The 25,488-nt window shown below is 49.5% G+C and overlaps 1 protein-coding gene and 1 long non-coding RNA gene across 2 annotated transcripts in view; both read right to left on the bottom strand.

Moving 5' to 3' along the window:
* Positions 1-1,384: 1,384 nt before the first annotated feature.
* LOC113409578 (DNA replication complex GINS protein PSF2) lies at positions 1,385-6,898 on the bottom strand. Its single transcript, XM_026663667.2, has 5 exons — positions 6,809-6,898; positions 5,781-5,895; positions 4,297-4,396; positions 2,349-2,475; positions 1,385-1,688 (listed from the first exon to the last, which is right to left on the bottom strand). The coding sequence occupies exons 1-5, from the start codon at positions 6,896-6,898 to the stop codon at positions 1,563-1,565; spliced, it is 558 nt and encodes a 185-aa protein (XP_026519452.1). The 3' UTR covers positions 1,385-1,562.
* Positions 6,899-20,839: 13,941 nt separating this feature from the next.
* Positions 20,840-25,488, bottom strand: part of LOC113409569 — a 33,668-nt gene continuing 29,019 nt past the window's right edge. Inside the window, exon 3 of the long non-coding RNA XR_003370554.1 lies at positions 20,840-21,298. This is a non-coding gene — a long non-coding RNA (uncharacterized LOC113409569). The remainder of the gene's footprint in view (positions 21,299-25,488) is intronic.

The following is a 25,488-nucleotide window of genomic DNA, read 5'->3' as shown; positions in this document are numbered from 1 at the left end:
GCTATAATTGAGCCTAAAACTGACAGTAAGACCAGTTTATAGATTCTGAGATAGACAGGGACCCCCACATCAGCTGCAAAGGGCAAGAGAAGAGGAGGTGTTTTCACACAATACCATCTTGATCTTCACACAATTAATGTACGGTAAAGGAAAAGGAGTCTTATTCTTCTGACAGACAGTTCACTCTTTTTTATGCCTGATTTTTTTTTTTTTTTTTAAAACAAATAGTAACTTCAGTCAAAAGATCAAATGTACAATACGTCACGGTGACATGTCTTCCAACCATCCAGAATATTTCGTTCTGCTCCTCCAACTGGATTTTGGACCCACTTCTTAGTCTCCCAAACAGCCGGCAGCTTGGCTAGGCTCTCCCCTTTACTGCTGTCCACATAGAGCCTAGCACAGCAACTGGCATGTTGTCTGAGATTAGATTCAGTGCAGTGGGAGCTAAGATGCATCATAATCTCTTGCTTTCAAATGATCACCTACCCCCACAGCATTCAGGAACATGCTCTATGAACACCACCTAATATGCTCTCTAGTGCAGAGATTATGATAACATTCATATTCAGGAAAATCAACAAAGGGATTTTTTTTTTTTTTTTTTTTTTTTAAAGTGTACATGAGCGAGAAATGCTGCTGGTAAGCCACCACCTGCCACAGCTGCATCCACACCGAATAGCTCAGGGGCCTGCTAGAAGCAGTACCTGAACCAAATGAGGTAGTGTGTGTTCTCTTTAAAGCTGTATCCTCCCACTGAGGGAAAAATACAAAGCTACAAGTGCACAGAGAGAGAACTGTGCACTTAAGTGGCCTTGGCAAGCCAGCCACGTGAGCTCATCTCTCAGCTGTGCTCAGAGATGAATGTACTGTTGTGATGGCCCGGTTGAAGAAACAAGCCTTACGATGCAATAGAGTTGGGTTAAAATCCATATATCACTCCGTAGCCCAGGGAAGCCCCAGGACTGCTGTGCATCCAGGTGTTCAAAACAGTCCCATTCTGTGATCTTCCTCAACCAGGCTTTAGACAACCCAGAGGAAGGAAAAGAAGAGCAAGACACTAAACTAAGAGCATATTTATTACTGCTACATATCATTTAAGAGATATTAAATCCCCATCCAATAAGGCAATAACAAGAAAAACCTCCCAACAGCATCTAACTGCTGCAACCAATTCATCTTGCAAAGACAGCTGCACAGGGGCTGGGAGAGTTCTGCCAGGTAGAATCATTTGTTTTGCCAAGGATGCTCATTACAGAGCAGAAGCTGTTCACGATAGCAGCTGAGCAGGAAATGCCCTCTGTGCCATTAGCAGTCCTCAAACTTATTAATATGCAGCCACAAGACTGCCTTCTTTCTATTGCCTGAACACACACACGATACAATTGACAGGAAATGTGTAAGATTTGTATGGTTTTTAGCAGAGATCTATACAGGGTATTTAAGGCATAAAAACAGCATAAGGCAAGTTGCATTAGGACTCATTAATAGTGCCCACAGGGCAGAGTCCTCCTACTATTATTGCCTCATCCCATGAGGGTTTTAGACTGTCAGAAGGCATCTTAGAAATCCTGGGACTGGGCACTCTCACCCGGCTGAAGGTTTGTGCGTAGTTTGTACATGTGATCTAAGGCTTGAGTAAGAAAAGTCCCAGTGGTGTTGATCTCCATCAAGGTCAGATTATCCAGCTAAAAGACAAGGAGGGTGACATTACAGCAGTATTTGGGGAAGCAGCACTACAATCTCTCACAATGGCAAAAGGAAGGTCAGTCTATGGACAAGTCGACATAAGTTACGTCAACATATACCCACTGCAGTAATTAAATCGATTTTTCACGTCCACACTACCCTCCTCCTGTTGGCAGTGCATGTCCTCAACAGGAGCACTTCCACCAATTTAAATGACAGTGTGGGGCACTGTGGAACACTGAAAGCCCGGAGCCCAGCCACTAGGGGCTGACAGCCGGAACAGTAAATGCAGTGTCTATAGTGATACTGTGTCGACTGAACTACATCGACCTAAGCAGCTACACCTCTTGCAGAGGTGGAGTTTAAGGTCAGTGTACTGGGTGACTTACATTGTCAAGAGCTACATTGTAGTGTAGACACTTAGAGCTGAAAGAAGCACAACATAATAGCCATATGGAGTTTTTTACTCCACATGGCTATAGTTCTCAACTGAGAAGTAACCAAATCACTGGGGGGGGGGGGGGCGGGGCGGAGCTACAACTGGAACGTTTACTAGCAGTATTAATCATTCACAAGCCACATAATCTCACAGCATCTTGAACATTCCCAGGCCAAAACTAGCAGACTTATCAGCCCACCCCAGATTTCCCGTACTGTACCTTGGCATGGGCCTCCTGCTGTCTGACAAAGCTGTCTGCAGACAGCCGCAGTTTAGCTATCCGCGTATCCCAGGTATCCTTAACCAGTGTTCGGATTTCATCTGCTTTCGGGATGCTGTCTGAGGCACTAGAAGAGGAGGAGGTAGGTCAGAACAGGCTGCAAGGGACTAATAAGTTAAGTCTCTGGCATGAGTAACACTGGCAGCTTCTCGAATCTCTGAAGCATGAGCAGAGTAGTTTGCATTATACAAAGAGCGAACACTGAAATCCAAAGTGCTGCGGCTTCTACAGCTGGGGTTTTCTGGATACTTGATTTACCCAGGAAAGCTCAGTTTTCAATACAATCCTTCTGGTCTTTAATTGCCCAGCTGGTCTGGAATACCAGGAAGTCACAACAGCAACTCAATGGCTCAACTGTTATTGGAGCTCAAGTTCAGCCCAGTACGCTTACCACTCAATCACAAGGACCATACAGGTTGTACCACGTAACATCCTAATGGTTAGGCAATTAAATACTTCCACAAGGACGTCAAGAGATCAGATCAATTCACCTGGACAGAAGTGTCATGATTATTCTAGTGTAAGGAAAGAGTCTGCATGCTAAGATGTCGTAAGCATCAGAAGAAACAGTTGGGCTTCAAATAGCCAGTCCTCTGTAATCAAGGGCTTTTCAAGTCAGAAGGGTATGTGCTTAGTAGAGTAGTTCTCAACCAGGGGTACTTCAACTCATCTAGGATATTTGCCTAGCTTTACAACAGCATAAAAAGCACCAGCAAAATCAGTACAAACTAAAACTGCATACAGATGACTTGTTTATACGTCTCTATATACACTGAACTGTAAATATAGTATTTATATTGCAATTGATTTATATGGTAAAAATGAGAAAGTAAGCAATTTTTCATAATAGTGTGCTGTGGCACTTTTGTATTTTTATGTCTATTTGCTTACAAAATCAGTTTTAAAGTGAGGTGAAACTTCAGGTATGCAAGACAAATCAGACTCCTGAAGGGGGTACAATAGTCTGGAAATGTTGAGAGCCACTGGCTTAGAAGAAATACCAGCCAGAATGCTAATTTTATGGTAATGAAATGTTTTAGCAGACATGACAGCTTAGAGCAGGGGTCCGCAATGTTCGGCATGCGGCTCGCCAGGGTAAGCACCCTGGCGGGCTGGGCCAGTTTATTTACCTGCTGACGCGGCAGGTTTGGCCGATCGCAGCCCCCACTGGCTGCGATTCACCGTCCCAGGCCAATGGGGGCGGCCGGAAGCTGCGCGGGCGAGGGATGTGCTGGCCGCGGCTTCCCGCCGCCCCCATTGGCCCGGGACGGTGAACCGCGGCCAGTGGGGGCTGCGATCAGCGGAACCTGCCGCGTCAGCAGGTAAATAAACTAGCCCGGCCCGCTAGGGTGCTTACCCTGGCGAGCCGCATGCCAAACATTGCCGACCTCTGGCTTAGGGTCAGGACATCCCCAATCCCTGCTCTGTAGGCTGAGAAGGGAAGAATTTCCAATCTCCTAAAGGGTACCCTAACAGCAGCAGAGGGCGGAGAAGTCTGGAAAGATTAGGCTGCTGGGCCTCTCAGGTAGATTGAAAGAGCTATGAATCTGTATAAATGAAGCTAAAAAATATGCTAAATACATCCAGAGCCACTACACTTAGTTACTTCTGTAGGCAACGTTGCAGTCCAGTTATCACACCACAGAACAAGTGAATCAAGTTAATAAATACAAAGGCTACCATTAGGTAAGTGCCCAAGCAAAATCTTGATGTACTTTGGAGTAAGCCTCCTATTAACACTTTCTCAAAGGCCTCCAAATTTAAATCCAATGAAATCCTAAAAGCTTTCCTGTGTCACGACTCACATTCCTGAATATTTACCAATGTCAAACCCCACTGGGCAGGGAGGAAAGTGTCTTTGACTGGTTACAGTAAGAGACCTACTTACTAGTTTAACAGCAGCTTAGTTAGTTCCATGTAGTAGGGACTGGGCATTGGAGTGAAAGTGTCCTCTTTGCGTTCCTGATCCCGGATTTCCTCCAGCTTTTCTGAAACACAATTGGAAGAGTCATACTTTACTAGATGCTTCAATGCTCTGGTGTCAAGTCCCCTCGACCAACCTTGCAGGATGAGCTGCCAGTTTTGTGTTTACATCAGGTGGAATCAGCACTTAGGTGGAGACACCAGAGGCTGCAGGAGAAACAATTCTAATGCCCAAAAGTTGCTCTGATCTCATGTCTAGAAGCAAAAAGTGGACCTCAACTCATATGGGAGAAAGGGACCACCACCAACCCAGGATTGCGGTGACAGGAACTGAGGAGCAACATTCAGTCCTACATAGCTAGAAGGATGAATCACCATCACCACTTGGGACATGAGGAGAGAAGGAGTCACATGCCTGGAGAGAAAGCTCCTCCAAAAAAGGAACCTTTCTGCCAAGTAACATTTTGGCTCACTGATTTGCATTCTCTGAATGAAAAAAATGTGGAAGAGGGAGAATGTTTAGCGACAAAAGCCTCTTCACTCTTCCTGAGATTCCATCATTACCTGCTTCCTGCCCTCCTCAACTACACATTTCCCTCAAGATGGCAGAATGGAGGAACCTAGGATTTTTATTTCTAATGGGAGGAACATACATCACATTGGGGTAAAAATCTCTTCAACTCCTGACTGCCTTCAAGGGACAAAGGAGAATGAGGAGATCAGAACTTCTGTATGCTCTCCAAAGGCCCCTCTTCCCTAGAGATAAAGCTAGAAAAAAGAGAGGTGCTAAAAGGCAGCAGACACCCCCTTTGATTATAACAATACTCTGCATTTTTATTACAAACAAATCTCACCACTGAGGTAGGCAAGTATGATTCTCATTTTACAAGTGGTCAAATAAAGCCAAGAACAGTGAAGTGGCCAGCTGAAGATCACACTGAAACCAGTGGCAGAACTGGGATGCAGTATTTTAAACCAATTTTATGTATCAGAATAATAATATATTCTAACTACACAGATTAAAAATCACAATGATGATATGCTAAGATCACGCTAGTTTGCAGCGTTGTCATAGCCGTGTTGGTCCCAGAATATTAGAGAGACAGGTGGGTGAGGTAATATTTTTTACTGATCCAACTTCTGTTGGTGAAAGAGACAAGACCTGAAGAACAGCTCCGTGTAAGCTTGAAAGTTTGTCTCTTGGAGCAACAGAAGTCAATCCAACAAAAGACATTACCTCACCCACCTTGTCTGTCTAAAATCATGCTAGGTCTTGAAAAACTCAGCAGCACTGCATTAGGCAACGATTGCTCCCACAATTCCATTTGTCCCTGCAACTTTCCCTTGGGAAAAGTGCAAAGGTCCAATTCCTGTATTTCAGGACTCCCCACTAGCCCTGCAGCCTGGCTAAGTCCATGCCTAACCTGTAGGCTAACCTGTTCTCCTTACCAGCATCCATCCATTCAGGAGGTATTAGCCGACACTTCTGTCGCTGTTTTAGGTTAACAGCTAGCCAAAGAGGCACTTCCACAGGCAAGCCAGGATTAAAGGGACCCAAATCCCCCTGGAAAATGAAATTCAGTATGAAAATAAGGGAAGTGTAAGTAACAGGTCATGGAAAACTGTGACACTTCTTTGAAAATCCAGTTTTCCCTCATCAGCCTCACACACTGCTAAAGGATCAACAGTTTCCTGTAGATTTAGGGAAGCCACCCCATGCCAACTGAGATCACCCTTCCTCTTGGTCCCAGATCCCAGCCCAGTTCTCTCTTCCCTTAGCAGTAACTACTTACATTTTGATGGCACTTTCTACCCTAAAGGTTTCATAAGCTGGAGATGAAAATTACTTCTCCCATCACTGAAACGTAGCCACTTGGCGGTGGGTGGACTATGGGAGAGGTTTTCATAGCAGAACAGCTAGTGCAGGGCAGTAAGTGCAGGTGATTCTTGTATCCACTGACGCTGCAGGGATTCTTGTATCCACTGACGCTGCAGGGGGGATCTGGGCTAACAGGCAGTTAGCCAAAGGGGATGTGGAGGTTAGGAAGAGCCGGGGGGGGGGGTAATGCAACGTTCACAACGGGGCACTTTGCTGTTGCTCCACTAGGGGCTTTGCAATCGCTATGGATTTTACAGGCAGGCGCCCAGCCCCCCTGGGGTGCCAGTAGCCCCACTGCGGAGCGGGTCAGCCCCGAATGGCTCTCCGACCCTGGCCCCTGCCAGTGGGCCAAGGCCGTCTGCCACACAGCCTCCCCGCAGCCGAGCCCCGGGCCAGCCCATCGCCACACCCTGCTTCCCTATGTTAGATCACTGCGCCCCCTCCCCCCCAATGGGCCATTCCCGCCCCTCAGCCGAAGACACCCCAGCGCCCAGCCCCCACCCAGCCCCACTTGCTTGCACCCCGCCCTCACGGCCCGGCCCCTCGCTACCCTCCCAAACACGCGCCGGTCCCGCCCCTCAACCCCAGGGCCCCGCACCCCGATGAGGTAGATCCGGTCCAGGCTGAAATTGGGGATGACGGTCACCAGCTCCTTCTCGGCCAGGAACTCAGCCTCGGCGGGATCCATGGCCCTGAGGGGGCGCCGCCGCCGCCGCCAACCCGCCGGAACTGGAACTCGCAGCACGCGCGCGCCAGCCTCCACCCTTTGCCATTGGCTGGGAGGAAGATAGACCCCGCCCCACCACATACCTTCGCCGGACGCTGGCTGTATTTAGCAGCGCGAGACGCTGGCTGCGCTTTCCCGGTCTCGGGCTCGCCGAGAGGCTCTGATTGGCTTATGAACTCATATTCTCTCTCTGATTGGCTTAGTCACATACCCCGTGCTACGCGATTGGCTGAGCGGCTAGTATTATTTCCAGCCAATCAGAACGCTCTGGAGCGCAGCTCCTCCGGCTGGGCGGGAGAACGGTCCCTTGAGGGAGGATGTTCCCCGCCAAGCAGCGCTGCCCGCGGGATGCCGCCGGCCTGTGCAGGGGCAGTGACTCAGGCCCGCTGCAGCCTTCGGGCCTGGCTGAGTCCGCCCTGCCGTGTGTCATAGACCCCGCGCCGCGCCTTCCCGTGGGGGATTCCCCTCAGGGCCTGGAGTCCCCCTCCCAGTCCCTTGCCTCCTGCCCCGCCCCTCCAGCCCCCAGGGGAACAGAGCTGCCCCTGCTCCAGATGTTTTAGGTTAGGGGCCAATTTCCCCTCCTGGGCATCTTGCGCCATGTCTCCAGCCGGCTGCAGGACTCCAGAGCCATCTCTCTCCTTTGCAGCCTGGGGGCCTGTGCTCTGCTCCCCTCCCTCCTAATCAGCATCACCTTTGCAGCCGTGCTCCACTGGGCCTTGGCACCCCTGGCACCGACCCTGAGCGGGCTGAGCAAGGCCTGAGACTTCAGCCAAGAGCCCGAGTCTCAGCCCTGGCCTCCCCTGGGGTTTTAGGCACGGGGCACAGTTTACACCTCTGCCAAAGGTTTGCACAAGTACAGCTACGCTGCAGGTAAACACCTGACCTCGCTGTAGATGCCAAAAGCAGGGAGAGCGGGAGCATCTGAGTTCCCAATCCTCTGCTGCCTTTCACCTCTCTACTGTTCTTATATGGTCCCCAATCCCCATTACCATAGTATCTGAGTGAGTCACAGCCTGTAATCTGTTCTGCCAGTTTGGTTTAGGCATTTGACTCTTCACTCTGTATTTCTTTAATTGCCGGTTTACGGAATTGCTGCTTTGTTTTCCCATCGCTATCCTTGACAGTGGTGTGTCTTGGACCGAGAAGGGACCTTGATTCATTAATATTAATAAGATAGCACCTAGAGGCCAAGGCCCTATATTACTAGGCACTGTACAAATGTATAACAGATAGTCCCAGCCCTGAAGAGCTTATGCTCTAGTGTAAGATCACGGTCAACCGATGGATACAATAGACAACCGGGCTGAGCCCAAGGAAATAAAGAGATGGCATTAATCAGCATGAAAAACAGCAGTCCCAGCAAACCAGCTGCCTGCCTGCCCACAATCATTGCTGGGTATGTTGTGAGCATCACAGCAGAGAAGTATTTTAAGGAGGGATTTTTCAACTATTCCTCACCTCTGATCTTGATCCTTCTCCCCGTCACTTGGTAATTAAAAAGAAAAAACATCTCCAAACACCCAGCAATCAATGTGTTTAAGAAGGGAGGATGAAGGGATAATCACTAGCAGACAGCATGGATTTACCAAGAACAAATCATTCCAAACCAGCTTGATTTCCTTCTTTGACAGGGTAACTGATTTGGTGGCTAGGAGGAATGCGGTGAACATAATATACCTGGACTTCAGCAAGGCTGTTGACCTGATACTTTGATAAATAAGCTGGAGCAATGCGGGCTTGACAGAACTACTATTAAGAGAACGTAAGAATGGCCGTACTGGGTCAGACCAAAGATTTATCTAGCCCCATATCCTGTCTTCTGACAGTGGCCAATGCCAGGTGCCCCTATACTTGGCAAGATAGAACTAAAATTCAGAGGGATCTTGATAAATTGGAGAACTGGGCTATAAACAACAAAATGAAATTCAAAAAAAACAAATGGGGTTACAGTGGACAAGAAGCTGGATATGAGTCAACAGTGTGCCCTTGTTGCCAAGAAGGCTAACGGCATTTTGGGCTGTATAAGTAGGGGCATTGCCAGCAGATCGAGGGACGTGATCATTCCCCTCTATTCGACATTGGTGAGGCCTCATCTGGAGTACTGTGTCCAGTTTTGGGCCCCACACTACAAGAAGGATGTGGAAAAATTGGAAAGAGTCCAACGGAGGGCAACAAAAATGATTAGGGGGCTGGAGCACATGACTTATGAGGAGAGGCTGAGGGAACTGGGATTGTTTAGTCTGCAGAAGAGAAGAATGAGGGGGGATTTGATAGCTGCTTTCAACTACCTGAAAGGGGGTTCCAAAGAGGATGGATCTAGACTGTTCTCAGTGGTAGCAGATGACAGAACAAGGAGTAATGGTCTCAAGTTGCAGTGGGGGAGGTTTAGGTTGGATATTAGGAAAAACTTTTTCACTAGGAGGGTGGTGAAGCACTGGAATGGGTTACCTAGGGAGGTGGTGGAATCTCCTTCCTTAGAGGTTTTTAAGGTCAGGCTTGACAAAGCCCTGGCTGGGATGATTTAGTTGGGAATTGGTCCTGCTTTGAGCAGGGGGTTGGACTAGATGAACTCCTGAGGTCCCTTCCAACTCTGATATTCTATGATTCTATGAAATGTAAGGTGCTACACTTAGGGAAGAAAAACCAAATGCACAAATACAGAATGGGGGAAAACTGCCTTGGCAGCAGCACTGCTAAAAGGGATCTAGGAGTTGTGGTGGATCAAAACCTCAGCATGAGTCAGCAATGCGATGCTGTTGCAAAAAAAGTAAATGCAGTTTTAGATTGCGTTAACAAGCATAGCATGAAAGTCATGGGAGGTGATAGTACCACTCTACTCGGCACTGGTTAGGCCTCAGATGGAGTACTGTATCCAATTTTGGTCTCCAATGTATAGAAAGGATGTAGAGAAACTGGAAAGGATTCAGAGGCGAGCAACAAAGATGATCAAAGGGATGGAATGCAAGCCATATGAACAAAGACTGAAGGAACTGAGTACTTTTAGTTTGGAAAAGAGGAGATTAAGTGGGGATATGACAGTGGACTTCAGATACTTGAAAGGCTGCCATGAAAAAAGATGAAGAAAAGTTGTTCTCTTTTGCCAAAGAGGACAGGACAAGAGGCAATGGGTTCAAATTACAGTTCAGCAGATTTAGATTAAATCTCAGGAAAAACTTTCTAACTCTAAGAACAGTAGGACAATGGAACAGACTGCCTAGGGAGGTTGTGGAAGCTTCTTCACTGGAGGTTTTCAAAAGGAGGCTGGAGAGCCATCTGTCTTGGATGGTTCAGACACAACAAATCCTGCATCTTGGCAGGGGGTTAGACTAGATGATCCTTGTGGTGCCTTCTAACCCTATGATTCTAAGAAAAAAACAACAAATAAAACTGTCAAGACACATTGAAGATGTTAATGTCCAAAGTTATGCAGGGGAAAGAAAAAAATAAAAGGCTTTTATCCCGGAGTGATTTAGAGCACTGTCAGCCAGGCTGTTAGGTTGTCAGGTTGTCATGGAAACAGAAAGCCTTCAAACAATATTAGCAGTGACAGATCTATTTAATGGTGTGTTCGTGTGATCCTGTTCAAAACACCACCTATTTCTCTGTCTTGCCTCCGTCGTGTCCCAGCAACAGCAGCACCCTTGATGCAATGGGAAGAATAAAAAGGACCCAGTGTCAGGTATACTGCGTTTCCCCACAAAAAGTCTTTCCCAGGGAGCCACTTTTCCTCTTCTTACCCCTCATCAACCACTCCGTTATTCTCTCCTTCACCCAAACCAGGATCTATAGCAGTGAGAGCTGAGCCGCTCTACATTGCATGAATAAAAATGAAAAACGGTAGCACCATAGTTGCAGGATGATAATAATCCCATTTTGCAGCTGTCACTCAAAGGCCTTGTTATGGCTGAGTCTGATTTTCCTTCACTCTGCTCTCACCCCCTTCCCATAAAAAACAAATCGAAGCGCCATCTTGCTCGCAGCAGCTGCCAATGGTTCCTATCGATTGATTTTTAGCGATCGATAGTTTATGACTCCCTAAGGGCTTTTTTTTTTAATTAAGTGAGTTTTGTGTGTATGAAAAGTGCCAGACGGGCAGCTCCGCAGGCCTCTGTTTATCAGTGGAAGAGGGACAGCATCAGGAGTGGCAACGGCAGGGCAAGCTGCCCCTGCTTACTGCCCCCGGCAAGGTGTCTCATTTCTGACCGGGGGAACCATCTGTTGGGGGGGTGAAAGCAGCTTAGTCTCCATCACTCGATCACCCTTGGCTTCCTTGCTGTGCCTGCCAACAAGGAGGGACCAAATAGTGCCAATTGCAATATCACTAACCCCAAGCATTTAAAAAAAAAAGGCGTCGGGCCCCAAAACGTGAGATTGGTTTGAAAATCATGAGATTTTTAACACTAATACATGTGCGGTCCTTTTTATCCACTTCCTGGTTTCTAAGCCCTTAGACCTCACCTTTTTCAGCTCTCCTCCACAACAATCAGGGCTAAAAAATGACTTCTTGTTTTAAAGGGAGTTCTTTCATAGAGATTCTCATGGAAGATGGAACCACCAGTCTCCGGGAGCTGAGGCTTTAAGAAAAACATCAAATATCATGAGCGCTGGCTGGCAACACCAAAACCAGACGCGAGTTTGGTTTTGGAAACGGTTGTCATTGGCTTGTCTCCATCTCAGCCATGATTTCAGCCCCAAACCAGGCAAAACTCAATGATGATGCTTGAGTACGCTTTTGACATTTTGAGTTTGTTTGAACCCCCGCATTCAAAACAAAACTCAGGTGCAAACCCCAGCCCCCGGAAATCAAAACACAGAAGCCTCACGACGCAACCCTTAGCAATGGTAATCACCAGATTTCTGACAGCTCTGATCTTCACAGGTTTAAAGAGCAACTCTAACACTGGAGCAAACCTGAAACAGTGAAAAGAGTAACTCACAAAGAAATTGTGTTAGGTAAGCACTGCCCTTGGTTCTATTAGCTCTAAATTCACTCTGATGCAGAGAACCCTCAAAATAGGGTGTATGTGGGACTCAAAGAGCTTCCAGCTTCTAATCAGGGTAGGCTGCACCACTGCAAGTCCTGATTTAAACAAGTGCAGTGTGTCTACCCTGAGAGGTTGCATTGGTGGAGCTACATTGGGATAGCTACACAGAGGCAAAGATCCCAAACATAGAGACGTCCTCAGTGAAGATCTTTGTTCTGAAGGTCCCTTCCCTCTGACAGTCACAGCAGCTTCTGCTGCTCCATCCATGGGAAAGTCATACAGGCCTGTGCTGATCACAATAGCAGGATGAAACAGGAGGAGGAAATGGGCTGGGAAAAGGCAAGAAGCCCAGCTTTACATTTGAAATCAGCAATCCAGACTTAGGAGAAGCTCAGATTCCAATGCATTTCCAGTTCCAATCTCCATAACTCAGCTCTGTCTTGATTTTAACACAAGAGAGGGACATAAGCTCCAAAATCCCGCTTTGGCTTTCAAACACCTCAACGTTCAGGGGTGTCCACATCTGGGTGGATTAATTAGCAAAATGCAGATCAAGATTCAGATCTCAAACAGCCCACATTTTGTGCCTTTAGATCTCTCACTGAAATCACTGCAGGCCTGATTCTCCAGTTAGGCTGCTGTAGGGTAACACCACTGAAGACAATAGCCTTCTGATGGTGTAAAGCCACTGTGAGAAGAGAGTGAAGCTCTGAGGTCAGAATATTCTCTCCTTAAGCATTGGGAGGCAGTGCACAGTCAAATTCATTCAATATATTTACTCCGCCACTTACCTATCAGTGACTTTAAGTGACTTACCTATCAGTGACTGTAACCACAGTGAAACTTTTATTTTCAGAGTTTGCAGCAAGAAAAATAATACAATTCCACTCGAAAGCCAATTGCCTGCATGGCTCAGGGGAGCAATAATCTAAACCCTATTGGAATGCATTATGGCGGTGCCAGGCAGTCTATAAATGGCTCTGACATGGTGTGAATACACTTTTGTGTCTTTTGCCATCTGCTGCTGTCATTAAAAAATTAAATTTCCATCTGTTTTCACACTCTTCCCCCACTTTTCCTGTAGGTTTCTGATTAATTCTGTTTCTTGGTAGCAAAGACCCCATGTCTCATCATGGGATGTGGAGGATCTTTATGTGTAATGCTAGGGTCAAGGTGGAAAGACCCAGCCTGTGATTATGTTTAAGATGTTAATGTTCACAGGATGATCTCTGTCATGCCACTTACTTAGTTTCCCTGTTAGTGCCATTTGGAATCAGTTCATTTTGCTCTTCATATTAAAAACAAACATAATGACACCAATATCCTCCCCAAAGCACATTAGTGGGACACACTCAAACTGCTTAGACCCCACGTCTGAACGTTTTTTATTAAATGTCGGTGGAAGCAGGGTTTGCATTTTGTTTGCTTGTGCTGCTGCAGCGCTGGGATCATGGGTAAAAATCTGAACATGAAACTGACTAGAACCAGGTCGTGAAACCAACTAGCTTAGCTTCCTTCAGCTTGAAAAAGGAGGCATAAAAAGTGAACAGAGACAGCAGAAGATCCATGACTCTGGAATCTGATTTCTTGGTTGGTCAAATAGGGCACAAGTGCAGGGCAAAAGGCTCATTTCTTTTTGCAGGCCTTTGATTAAGGGGGTGTTGCGTGACAAGGGTGTGGAGTGGTTCTGAGCTGCGTGATCACAGGTGGAATTTATTTTTGCTGGGGAAGCGGGCTGAGCCTTTTGTGTTGGACTGCCAACATGTTCTAAATAAATAGGAAAGGAAATGGGGTGGGATTTTCAGGAGCGTACAACACTGGCCTAACTCTGCTGCCACTGAAGTCAATGAGAGCTTTACCATGGGATGCAGCAGAAGCAGAGTTTGATCAACACTGTTGAAAATCCCTAGATTTTTTTAAAACTCTTTCAGGTTTTAGAGTCAAAGATATTAATACACAGATATGGAGTTTTAACGCACGTTTATATGGAGTGACCCTGTAAGTGCATTTTACACCTACAATGGTCTTATTGTGAGTTCTTTGTGTTCTATCCTTTAGAATTGTTGTTTGGTGATATCCCCCCACACACATCAGTTTGTCACATCCACTTATTTCATCTGAAACGTTGATTGTAAGCTGTGCTGGGCAGGGGCCATCTTTTTGGTATATGTTTGTATAGTACCTAGCACTGGAGGCCCAAGCTTCTCGGCATGCCCACAATACAAATAAAGCACGCTATATATTCATATGATAACAAACTATAATAAAATAATACAGCAGTACTAGCCAATGATTGGGGTTCTTAGATGCTACTGCAATACAAATAAATAATAACAGCAACAACTCCTTTTAATAAGACAACCAAGCAGAAGTAGCAGATAACCCTGCCTTAGTGAGGGAACTAAACTGGGGACTCCCTGAGAGAAGCAGAGTGGATGAAGTAGAGAGATAGAGCATCTTTGGCAGGGTTGAACGCCATTCCGGTCTAATGATTAAGAACACAGCAGGCACCTGTTCCTTTAGCTACCACTGCCCCTTTAAAGCAAGAACCACTCACCTATACATTTCCCCCCACCAGCAGGAGCAGCCAGATCTTCAGAGATCCACGGCCCTGTAACTAGACAAGAAACAAAGAATTACGAAAGAGTTACAGGCAAGCGTCAGAGAAGCAAGCCACCGCTTTTATTTTAAAGAGGTAGGGTGGGGTAGTGGTCTGAGAGCCAGGAATGTCTCTCGTCTAATCCCACTCCCACCCTCCCTCTGTAGCCAGTCACTTAACTTCTCTGCCTCTGTTTTACCCACCTGTGAAATGGGGATAATAAAGCCACACTGTGTTGAAACTGGGATTAGTTAGTGTTTATATGATGCTACCTGGTTCCAAGTATTATTAATTATTTATTACTTCTAGCTAGGGTGCTTACATGGCCTCCATTGCCATCAGGTCTGGGCACTGCCCAATTTAGAATGGATTTATTCTTACAACACCCCTCTGAGGCACGGCAATGCTGTGGCACGAAGAGACTAAGTCACCCAGATGGTCTGTGACTGAGCAGGGAATTGAATCCCCGTCTCCTAACCCACAAGCTTCCTGTTCTGATCACGGCACCACCCTTCCTCTACTTGGTTCTAGAAGCACCTACATTGTGCCCGGCTCTGAATAGATGCTAAGCAAGAGCAGCCCCTGCGCCAAAGAGCCCCCACGTAAAAATCCAGGAGTTTTATTATAAAGCAGCTGTAAACCGACATGGAGACTGTTACGTGTGCTACAATGACAATATAGGGAGGCTGTTTTGGAAGAGCTCTTAGCAGCATCCACTTTGTGTAGGTTTCTTAAGATAAGCACAATTGTGGGGTAGAAGCCTGAAATTCAGGGTATCCATGGATTCGTGCATGACAGCTGACAAGCCAAAGAAAACAAGGATAAACTTTATATCTACAGAGGAGTCTATTTTCTGTGTTTCTCCCCCTTGTTCTTTACAGCTATGACACGTGCAGGAAAACAGTTCTTAGTGCCTTCAGAATTTGTAAGTGACTGCAGCTTATTCCCTAGTGGAATCTCAACGGTCCTATGGAACATCACAATACAGGTCTGTCGCATCTTACGCGCATTTAACATGCGCGATTTCAACTTTACGCGGTCGGCAAAAACAAAAAAACAAAAAAGGGAAAAACAACAGTTTTAATACTATACCTGTAGTGCGGGCGATTTCGCCCACCATTGAACTCAATGGGGTTTTGGCTATACGCGGTTTTCACTTTACGTGCTAACCGCGGAACGGAACCCCCGTGTAAGATGAGGCAGACCTGTACTCACATTCATGATACCATGAAGGGTCATGAAATCACATGAGGAATGAACAGGAGCCATCAGACATTTAAGACACAATGCTCTTGTTCCCGTGCAAGCATTCCTGATAATAAAAAGTTGGAGAAGGGAAATGCCCAGTGGTTCGATCAGAATACATAGTATCTTGTATTTCTAGAGTAGCTTGGATTTCAAATCACTTTACCCATTACACCTTCTAAAGTATATACATGGGAATCACTTCATCCACTACTGAAATGCACCCATCACTGGGGTGGAACATGGATGTGGTTTAACAGCTCACAGTAAAACTATGCCAACAAGTTTGGACAGCAAGTGAAATGGAATTATGTATCACATTGAAATTGCAGGGGAAATTAGAGAAACAGAATGGCAAAACTCTTGCAGGACTAACACCCCTCCCTCCTGCCAAAAGTACCATTGGATTTGTCCCGTCAGGGATTGGTTTTGTGTGTCTGCGAAAGGACAGCACCTCCGGCAGCATGGCATCTCCTAAGACGACACCGGGGCATTGGTTCATCACTAATTCAGAGGCAAGAGTGCCATCTGCTGAATCACCAACATGGTACCCCATTGCTCTTCTTGGATTACTGAGTCAGCCACCTTACTTAGCTTGCAAGAGCTGACAAGAACACAGCCCGAGGTGGGCACAGGAATCGGCAGGGCCGCCAAGCCACTGCAAATTCCATTGATTCAGACTGGGAACATCAGCAAATTTCCAGGGATGCACCTGGGAAGCGAAGGTCAGCCTGCAGGGTTGTTTCCTCCAGGCCTCGTGCCAAGACTCAGTCTTAAGCCTGGCATTATAAGGCTCCTAAAACGGTGGCAGAGGGAGGGCAGCCCAGGCCTTTCCTTCATTTCACACATAGCTCATGACTGGCCATTGCTAGGGGCACTGAAAGCTTTGAAGAGAAAAGGGAGAGGAAAGGTGAATGGAAATCAGAGGAAGACATGAGCACAGTAGCTGACAGCAAGAGGCGTTGCAGCCTCAGGGACTCTGAGTCAGGTTCATGCTGAGAGTGGCCATCAAACAGAGACTGGATCAGCGACGCTGCCAGCACAGCATCCTTTTGATTGATTCTGATGCTTGTCACAGGTGCTTCTCTGACTGAAGCCCAGCTGCAGCGGCTGCAGGTTCCCAGAACCTCCCTGAATCAAAGACTTGACCAGACCACATGGGACTCCCTGGCGTTGAACCCAGGCAACAGCCCGCAGCCCAGTTACTATGGCTAGCCAACGAATGCATTGCTGCCAGCCAATAGCAGTGGGGTTAGAATTGCACGCCGTGACCGCTGGGTTCCTGACAGACAGCAGGGTCCTGTTGTTTGAACGCAGCAGCTGGACGTGATTCATGTCCAGGCAGGCAACGCCGACACTTGCACATTCTCCCAGCCTCTAAAGTGCCTCATCTCTACCACTGTGGCACAGTTGTTTCAGCCTCTATGACATTTACATAACGCCACCCACAATCCCTTGCATGGGCGTTTTAACTGTTACTCTTTCGCGGGTCTCCAGCACAATTAAGACCTTATTGTTTGACAAAGCCGATACTTTTTTCCCCTGGCTGAGGTGACAGCTGCACTCCAGGGATGAGCCCCAAGACGGGTATGTCAGGGAAGGTGGGAGCTTCCATCTCTCTAAGCCTATTGTGGAGCTCCTTCCCTTGCCTAATGACTTGGCACGTTCCATTGTGCCCGCGCATTAGTGATGATGGGCACAGCTGCACCCATGCGGTTTTGTACATTCAGCTTGTAGAACTTTGCACAGCACTGACCTTTTTCTTCTGACAGGGACCAATGAGGCTCTGGTACCATCTCAGGGCCCAGCTGCACTGTAAAAATAAACCTATTAGGGGCTCCATTTACAACCCTGTTGCCCCTCAGCTTCCTGGTTGCATATTGTAGAATAGATGGGACACAATGGTCTCCTCGAACCATACTACAGTTGGACAAAGCAAGGCTGTAGCAAAATTTGGTAACGTGGTTAGGGCCCATCTACACTGCAGAACCCAACCACGCTGTAACTGGGTCTCTGGGATTGTTATTTTATAATATAGGAGCACCCACGGAAAAAAATTAGCAGGTGCCAGCTTTCCCCCTGAACGCCTCCTCCCTGCTGGCAGCCCCACTGATCAACTTCTCCCCTTCCCTCCCACCCACCATAGGTCAGCTGTTCCACGGTGTGCAGGAGGCACTGGGCGGGAGCGGGGACAGGGTGCGCTCAGGGGACGGGGCGGGAAGAGGCGGGGTAGGGTTGGGAGCTTGGGGGAAGGGGTGGAGTGGGGGCAGGGGTAGAGCGAGGGCGGGAAGAGGTGGGGTGGGGGCTTGGGGGAAGGGATGGAGTGGGGATGGGGCAGAGGGGGGGTCTAGCACCCCCTGGGTTGAGAGGAAGTCTGCACCGATGCTGGTGGAGATTGCCATCCTGCCCTCTTCCCAGGGCATTCTGCCAGTGCCTGGCATGGCACTGCCTGCCAGCGGCCCCGTGAGTACACCATAGGGTTCTGAGGCTGCAGCGGCAGAGCACGAAAGCAAATCCATGCTGCCACGGAGGTTTGGGGGGAGTGGACATTAAAGGATGGGAAGTCTTCAGAAGGGCGAATTAGCTGGCAAGGGCCTGCTGGATTCTGAGGAGTTCAGTGCGCATGGAGGCCAGTAAATTCCACTCTCTGTTCCCAGGGCAGATCCTGACTCTGACCTTCTGCTCTCACTCTATGGGCTCATTTCCAGCTGACACCAGTGGAGAGTTCGGCACATAGAGGAAGAGCAGAACAGCCAAGACAAGCTCCATTGTGAGGATCCAAGCGAGGAATGTTCCCCAGGGTGAGGTTAAATGCCCTTGGAGGTGCCAGCATGTACAAAAGGGAAGGACCTGGTGGCATACCCGTGTCTCTCATGTTCTCTGTCTCAGCTCAGACAGTTCCGTGGCCTCGCTCCATTCTGGAGTCTCGATAGCTCTGCCCTGGGCAACCCTTAGGAACAAAACAAGTGTCCCTTTCGTCATCAGCCGCATTACTTTCAGCTTCCCACCTGAAGACAAGACAGGGCCACTTTTGTGATGGCTGCCATTTTGGCTGATGCCAGGGATTGAACAAAGGAGCCTAGAGCATGAGTTGTCAGGGCTGGAGCTAAAGAGCCAGGCTGGCACGCTCAGCGCTGTAACAGACTCCCCCCTGCTGTGGATCAGGCACAGAGGCGACACATTGAACCATGAGTCTATCACCACATGCCCTGCGGTCAGCCAGGCTGAGGGGAGGGATTGGAGCTGTGCACCCATTTTATACCACAGCCGTCTTTGGTCACTGGGTGTAATTGTTTCAGATTTGGGACCAGGTCCACACCTGAGCCTGGGATGCTGCTTTCATGAGGCAAGACACAACATGCCGGAGCAAGGGGAAGTGCCGGGGTCTTCCACACAGACAATCCGACAGAGGCCGTGGGGCAAAGAGATCTTTATTTGTAACAAAACAGCAAGTCCTTATAAATCACTCCCAGCCCTTTTTAAAATATTGCCAAGACAGTCCACTTTAAAACATGCCCATTCACCCTCATGACATGGTTAGGCTCCCACAAGTGCATGAGACCAGCCTGCATTGGTGGCATAGACTGCGATAGATGGCCCCCACCCCTAGAGGCAGCAGACTCTGCCCCTTGGTGAATTCAGTCCCTTTGTCTGAATTCGGGGCATTCTCAGGTTGTTCTCCCCGCTGTATCTCACAGCAACTCTGCCACGGTAGCTCACAGTTCTGTGCGTCTGCTCCCCTCCCCACACTGCACGCCCATGTGCTGGCGAGGAAAGGGCGAAGGATACGCACGCGTCATCAGCGCCCAAGCCAGCCGCGAAGGGCTGCCCAGCTGCACCGGGACTCTCCATGCCTCGCTCTCTCTGCTGGGAGAGGAGGGATTCCAAGCCCCCGCCCCTCGGAGATCCTGGATCAGGCTGGCGTGCCACAGGTTTGTGGGAGATCACTCCAGGCACAAACCGCAGTCGGCAGCATCCCAATCTAGCCACTTCCAGCAGCAAAGAAAGTGCTGCCTGGGCCAGCAGATCCAGATGGGGCGAGGTCCCAGTAGCCCAAATCCTCTAGGTAACCTCTACACAAAACAGCTCCCTCCTCCCCCCACTCTGTGAAGCTCAGATGGGCTCTTCCTTGGTCTACTGGTACCTATCCCCACAGAGCAGCAGGGCACATGCTCAGGTCATGCTGAAAGAAGTGGTCAAGGAAGCAAGGTTGCCACACATTGAAACTGATGGCAGGCTTGTATTCCCATCAGAGGCTTGCATCTGCCCCTCCTCAAATAGATCCAAACCTCCCTCCCCACCGTGAACCTAGCTGGGATTCCCCCACCTTTGGCCACCTGGGTTTGGTACATCAGAAATGCCGGAGCATGAACTTGGTACAGAAAACATTGTCACGCTCCTGTCGTCTCTGGGCTCATGCAGCTGAAGTCCTGTGACAACCCGCGTTCAGGTGACGGCCGGGGTGGAGGTCAGGTTTTCCTGGTCCTTCCCGTGAACACGGAGCTCTGGTGAGATGTTGCCATGTCAAGCACTGTAGTGCTCACCTCCCGGCCACCAGGAGAGGGCTGGCACCCGGCCTCTCCAACCCGATGGCAGTGATCTGTCCCTTCCATCCTGGCTTGTGCTCCTCTCCTAGATCGGGAGCCACCAGCCTCGCCTACGAGTTGCAGCACAGCAGTCGCCTGCTGCTAAAAATGTTCAGCGTCTTCCCCGCTGCGATCTGGCACTCGAAGCCGAACGGTTCCACCCTGCCAGCCAGCCAGCGGGATGGCGAGCCCAGCCAAAACTTGGGCTGCTCGGTTTCCATCGGGGTGGGACGCGACACATATCCCGCTGCCTCATTGACGGCATGGAGGCTCCATGAGAACAACCTGGTCTATTACGGAGCCGTGGAAAGGATCTCGGTGACCAGGGCAGAGAATGCGCCTTCCGCCTGATTTAGCTTCGACCCCAGCCAAGCCCTTTTATGGTGATTTCAATGGCCAAGGGGAGGCTGCAGTCCGGGCCTGCGCTGGAAAAGCCACCTCCAAATCACTGCGACGCAGCAGTGCAGCCGTCTCCCCGGCCCCAGCCATCAATCTGCTCCATCGCTCCCAGAGAGGAGCTGCCTGGCTAATTACTTAACATGCCACAGCTTGCTAGAGTTCGGAACAGTGTGAAAGTCCCAGTAGTGAGGTGTATGCAGATCCATTAATAAATCTTTAATAAACCCGGTTGAAGGGAGGGGGAGGGACAGGGGGAAACACACGGCACAGATGGGTTCCCGTGCAAGCTGTTCCCGGGGCCTGCGAAACAGCGCTGGCTCTTTCATGCGCTCTCCAGCCCTTGCCTCGCGCTCTGCGCTGCTCCTAGTCTCACAGCATCTGTCTCAGCAGTTGTTGCATGGCGGATCTTCACCTGGCCGCCTGGCGTCTCTGGACAGCGTCATGCCCGTGGGGGTAGGAGGTGTGATGATAATGGCCGGGACTCTCAGGTGTTTGCTGTCCACCACGGGCGTCTGGCTGCTCCCGCTGCTCACACATGATTTAAAGCCTGAGAGAGCGAGATGAGAAAGAGAGAGAGTCAGGGCCATCTGGGGGAGCACAGCTCGCTGGGAGATGAACTGGGGGGGGGGAGGGGCAGGGCTGGGCAGGGACAGGAGACGACGGATAATTTCCTGATCCTCTGCGCATTTCTAGGGCGCTTCCTCGCAGGAGATCCAATTAACGTGATTTCTTTGCACTGCAGTAACACATAGGGGCCTCCATCATAGACGATCCCTCCCACAGCTGTGCTAGGGGCTGTACAAATGCAGCCAGAGGTGCATACAGTGGTATAGCTATCACTGCATGGGAAGGCACCTTTGTACTGGTCTAACAGGGTCCACGCTAGGGGGTTGTGCTGGTCTAACCAGCTCCGGAATAGAAAGTCACACCCCTGCTCAAGACAGTTATACTGGTACAAAAGCCATGTGTAGACCAGGCTTTAGTGCCCCCACCCCTTCTTGAATTAAGCCTTGCGCTAGGGATGGGACCACTCCTGGGGAGGGGGAGGGAGCAGAGGCAGGGGGTAGTTTGCGGAAACTCTCCCTCCCCATCTCGGAATGCAAGTGACGGTTTTGCCAGGGATGTTTCTGAAAACAAAGCCCAGCAGCCGCTCTCTGTTGGAAGCCAAGCCCGCCCCCCGCTCACCACCCCGATTCTCCTTTGAGAGTAATTCCTGCCCTAATTGATTTGTAACCCAGGAGTACCAAGGGCCCATCTGACAGCAGGACCCCACTGTGCTGAGCACCTCACCCCACACACAGAGCCCCTGCCCTGAACATCTCACATCCACGAGACAAAGGGTGGCACAGGAACCAGAGGCCCAGAGGCCCAAGCTCACCCAGCAAGGCAGGGACAGAGCGGGGAATAGAATCCAGATCCCCTGACTCCCAATCCAGTGCACTTCCCATTAGATTAAGATGACTAGCTTCTAAAGCAGCATTTCTCAAATGCGGCCAACAGGGGCTTTTCTTGCGGCCACACGCTCCTGGGTGGTGATTGGGGGTGGGAAGCAGCAGCTCCTCCCCAGGGGCTGCCAGCAGGGGTTGGACCCTGCCCCCTGGTAGAGCCACAAATGGCAGAGGAGCAGGCAGCTGGTGTGAGTTCCCCACCTTCCTGGGGACACTGGGGCTCGGACTTCCAGCTTCAGCCCTGGGGTGGCGGGCTGGGGCCCCCAGCTGCGGGGCGGCAGGCTCTGGGCATGTGGGGGTAGGCTCCAGCTTCAGGTGCTGGCCCCACGCTTACTACCCTCGACATCACCGCTGGCCCCGCCGCCTCCACCGGCACCCCATCCATTCCCACATTGCCCCTGGCCCCGCCGCCTCCCCCGGCACCCCATCCATTGCCCCATTGCCCCTGGCCCCGCCACCTCCCCCGGCACCCCATCCATTGCCCCATTGCCCCCGGCCCCGCCGCCTCCCCCCCCGGCACCCCGTCCATTGCCCCATTGCCCCTGGCCCCGCTGCCTCCCCCAGCACCCCATCCATTGCCCCCGGCTCTCACTGCCTCCCCACCCACCTCCCCATCCTGGTCTTAATTTGTCCCCCAGCTTGCTGGGGCTGATTAAGCCAGCTGTGAAAAGTGCTATGTGTATGTTTGTTAATATCACTTTTCAGTGCCTCCCAGCTCCTTAGCAGACTTACTGGCTAGCAAGTCCATAAATAAATAAATAAATAAAAATGCCACCAAAAAAGCAAAACAAACAAACAACAAACAACAACAACAACAAAAGACAAGAACATGCAAAGCAAATTATCTGTGTTTCTATTCTGTTTAGGTCCAGTTGTGAGAACCACTGTAAGTGACCCGAGGCACAAGTGGAAAACCCTCACAGAAGCCCAGACATATTTTGCCAGGAAATAATGGAACAAGACCCTGGGGAAGGTGAGTTCGGTTTTCAGTGTACAGCTCATTATTTCTATGTGGCATCTAAATTTGGTCAAACCTACCCACAATAGCCCTGCTGCACTCCACCCCATCTCTGCAACACTTAACAAACCAATGCATTTGCACAGGTGTCACCTTATCTGGCCTTTTCTCTAATCATTATTCATTAGTGTCTGAAAAGCCCTTTGAAATCCTCCAAAGGTGCCGGGGAAGTGCAAAGTATTTTTATTATCATTTAGTCCTCTGTGAGAACACAGAACAACATTAAGAATTGGCCACTGGGAGTTGAAGTCCCACGGACGGGAGCTAAACGCCAGCCAGACCTCCCAAAGCTGGAAGTCTTCTGGAATCTGGCTCTAATCACTTCTGATCATCTTATTGTTGAAATAAATGCCCAATCCTTCATTAATCCCCTTGGACTCTTGGCTTCAGTGTTATCCTGCAGCAGCGAGTTCCACAGGTTGTGTATTACTTTATCTGGCTGCCCTCCTTGTCCTTGTCTTAGACAGGAGGATACATAGAAGCACTCGACTGACTGTGACGGGACTAGCCAATATTTTAGATACCTCAATCATATCCCCGCTAATCCATCTCCTCCCCAAACTAAGCAACCCCTGGTCTTTCAGCCTCTCTCATATGGAAGCCCCTGATAATTTTCATTGCCCTGCTCTGGGCTAGCAGTGGAGCGCAGTGCAGTGAACCTGTTGTTTCCTGACGGCGTTGAGGATCAGTCCCTTGTGCCTGTCCCCCAAGTATCCAGGGACCACGTTGTGTCTGTCCCATGCTACAGGTGAGGCAGCACATGCTGCACTCTCCAGGATGCCAGCAGGCCTGCTGTCTATGAGATTGATCCCCGCTCGAGTCCTTCAGCCATTGGGCCATATGGACACACAGGCTCTGCTGTGCACCCATCCGCAGCCCAACTGCTCCTCACGATGCCACGCTGAACTACTCTGTCACCGTAAAAGTGACCTATGATCAGATTCCGACCCCGGAAAAAAGCCCTGCTCCTGGTAACATGGCACGGAGATGATGGAGCAGAAGCAAAGTGATTTATAAAGGACATGTCAGCGGTTTGCAGCACAACCAGATTTGCAGCCAAAGACGTCTCAAGAGTGCCCTCTACTGGGCAGAAGTGGGTTGTGCACACACCCCTGCGTGGGTGGATGGTGGTTCAGTTTACATAGGCTCATGATCAGGAGATGTGTAATTAAGGCTTTTCCTAACCAGTTTGATGGCTGGACTGACCTACACAGAGTAATTAAAAAGCTGCGTGTTGCAGGCTGTTCAATCAAGGAGAACAAGTCGGAGTGATGCTGAGAATAAGCCAGGGGCCCAGGAGTTGGAGAGCTGGGAAAGGGGGCTGCATCCGATGGAAAGAATTTAAAAAATGGTATATTGTAAATTGTCTTTTGGGGTGGGGGGCAGGGGAACGATCAGTAACTAAAGCTCCTCCTTCCAGTACTTCCCTCTCCCCCCAAACTTTAACTCATCCTTACCCAACAGGCAAAGGGGATTTTGCCTTGCTCAGTTAGCATCATTCTAAATTCCAGCCAAAGGGCAACTGGACAGAGTTCTTATCAGAGCCCATCCACGTCGCTCCTTCCACGGCCAGAGAGGGTGCTGTGGAAAGAAGACCCTCACAGGCTGCTCCAGCACGGACAGCAGCCAATGAGTCCTGGGCTCCAGCAGGGTGGTGTAGAGAAAAGAGACCGTTGTTCGCCCTGCACTAGGCCACCAGGATCGGTGGCGGTTTCATTTGTAATATGCCGTTATGAGGGGAGTCAGCAGAAGGAGCTGCTATAGCATCAAACCAGTTCCTTTTCTCCTGGTGCAAGCAGTGCGCAGTTTTTGAAGACGCACATGTGACGATACCTTTTTCCGCTACAAGCATCTGATCAATGAATGGCCCTCGTTCCTAGGGATGTTTTTAACAGAGGACACCTCTGACTCGAGGTTGCTGAGCACTTGGAAGGCAGCCCGAAGGGGAGCGCTAGTCCAGGGATGAGCACCCGGAAGGCAGAAGGACCTCGGAAAGAAGGCCCATGGGTTTGGGGAGGGAACCAAGAGTGAGTGATGTCAGGGGACGTTAGGCAAAGAGGTGGAGGGACCCACCGGCAAGGACTGGCAGGGAAATTATGGTGGTTTGATAGGGATTGAGGGAAGGTTCTTTCTAATGTGCCACCGACCCAGCCAGTGAGAAGTCTGTTCACCAGTCTAGTTGCTGAGCTGGCTCCCACCTCCATCCCAGCAATAACCCGGCCGGGGTTTAGCAGCCCTGGCTGTGGGCTGTATTCACCCCACATGACACGT

Source organism: Terrapene carolina, unplaced genomic scaffold, assembly GCF_002925995.2.
Source record: "Terrapene carolina triunguis isolate 2854851 unplaced genomic scaffold, T_m_triunguis-2.0 Scaffold33891, whole genome shotgun sequence".
Taxonomy (NCBI): domain Eukaryota; kingdom Metazoa; phylum Chordata; order Testudines; family Emydidae; genus Terrapene; species Terrapene triunguis.
Note: the sequence above shows the minus strand (reverse complement) of the source record. Positions and strands in the feature narration are given on the sequence as shown.

Coding starts and splice junctions, on each gene's coding strand:
- LOC113409578 (XM_026663667.2), bottom strand. CDS start 6,898: ATGGATCCCGCCGAGGCTGAGTTCCTGGCCGAGAAGGAGCTGGTGACC. Junction 2,476..4,296: donor ACTAAGCTGCTGTTAAACTA/GTAAGTAGGTCT, acceptor CTCCTCTTCTAG/TGCCTCAGACAGCATCCCGA. Junction 1,689..2,348: donor AGCAGGAGGCCCATGCCAAG/GTACAGTACGGG, acceptor CTTGTCTTTTAG/CTGGATAATCTGACCTTGAT.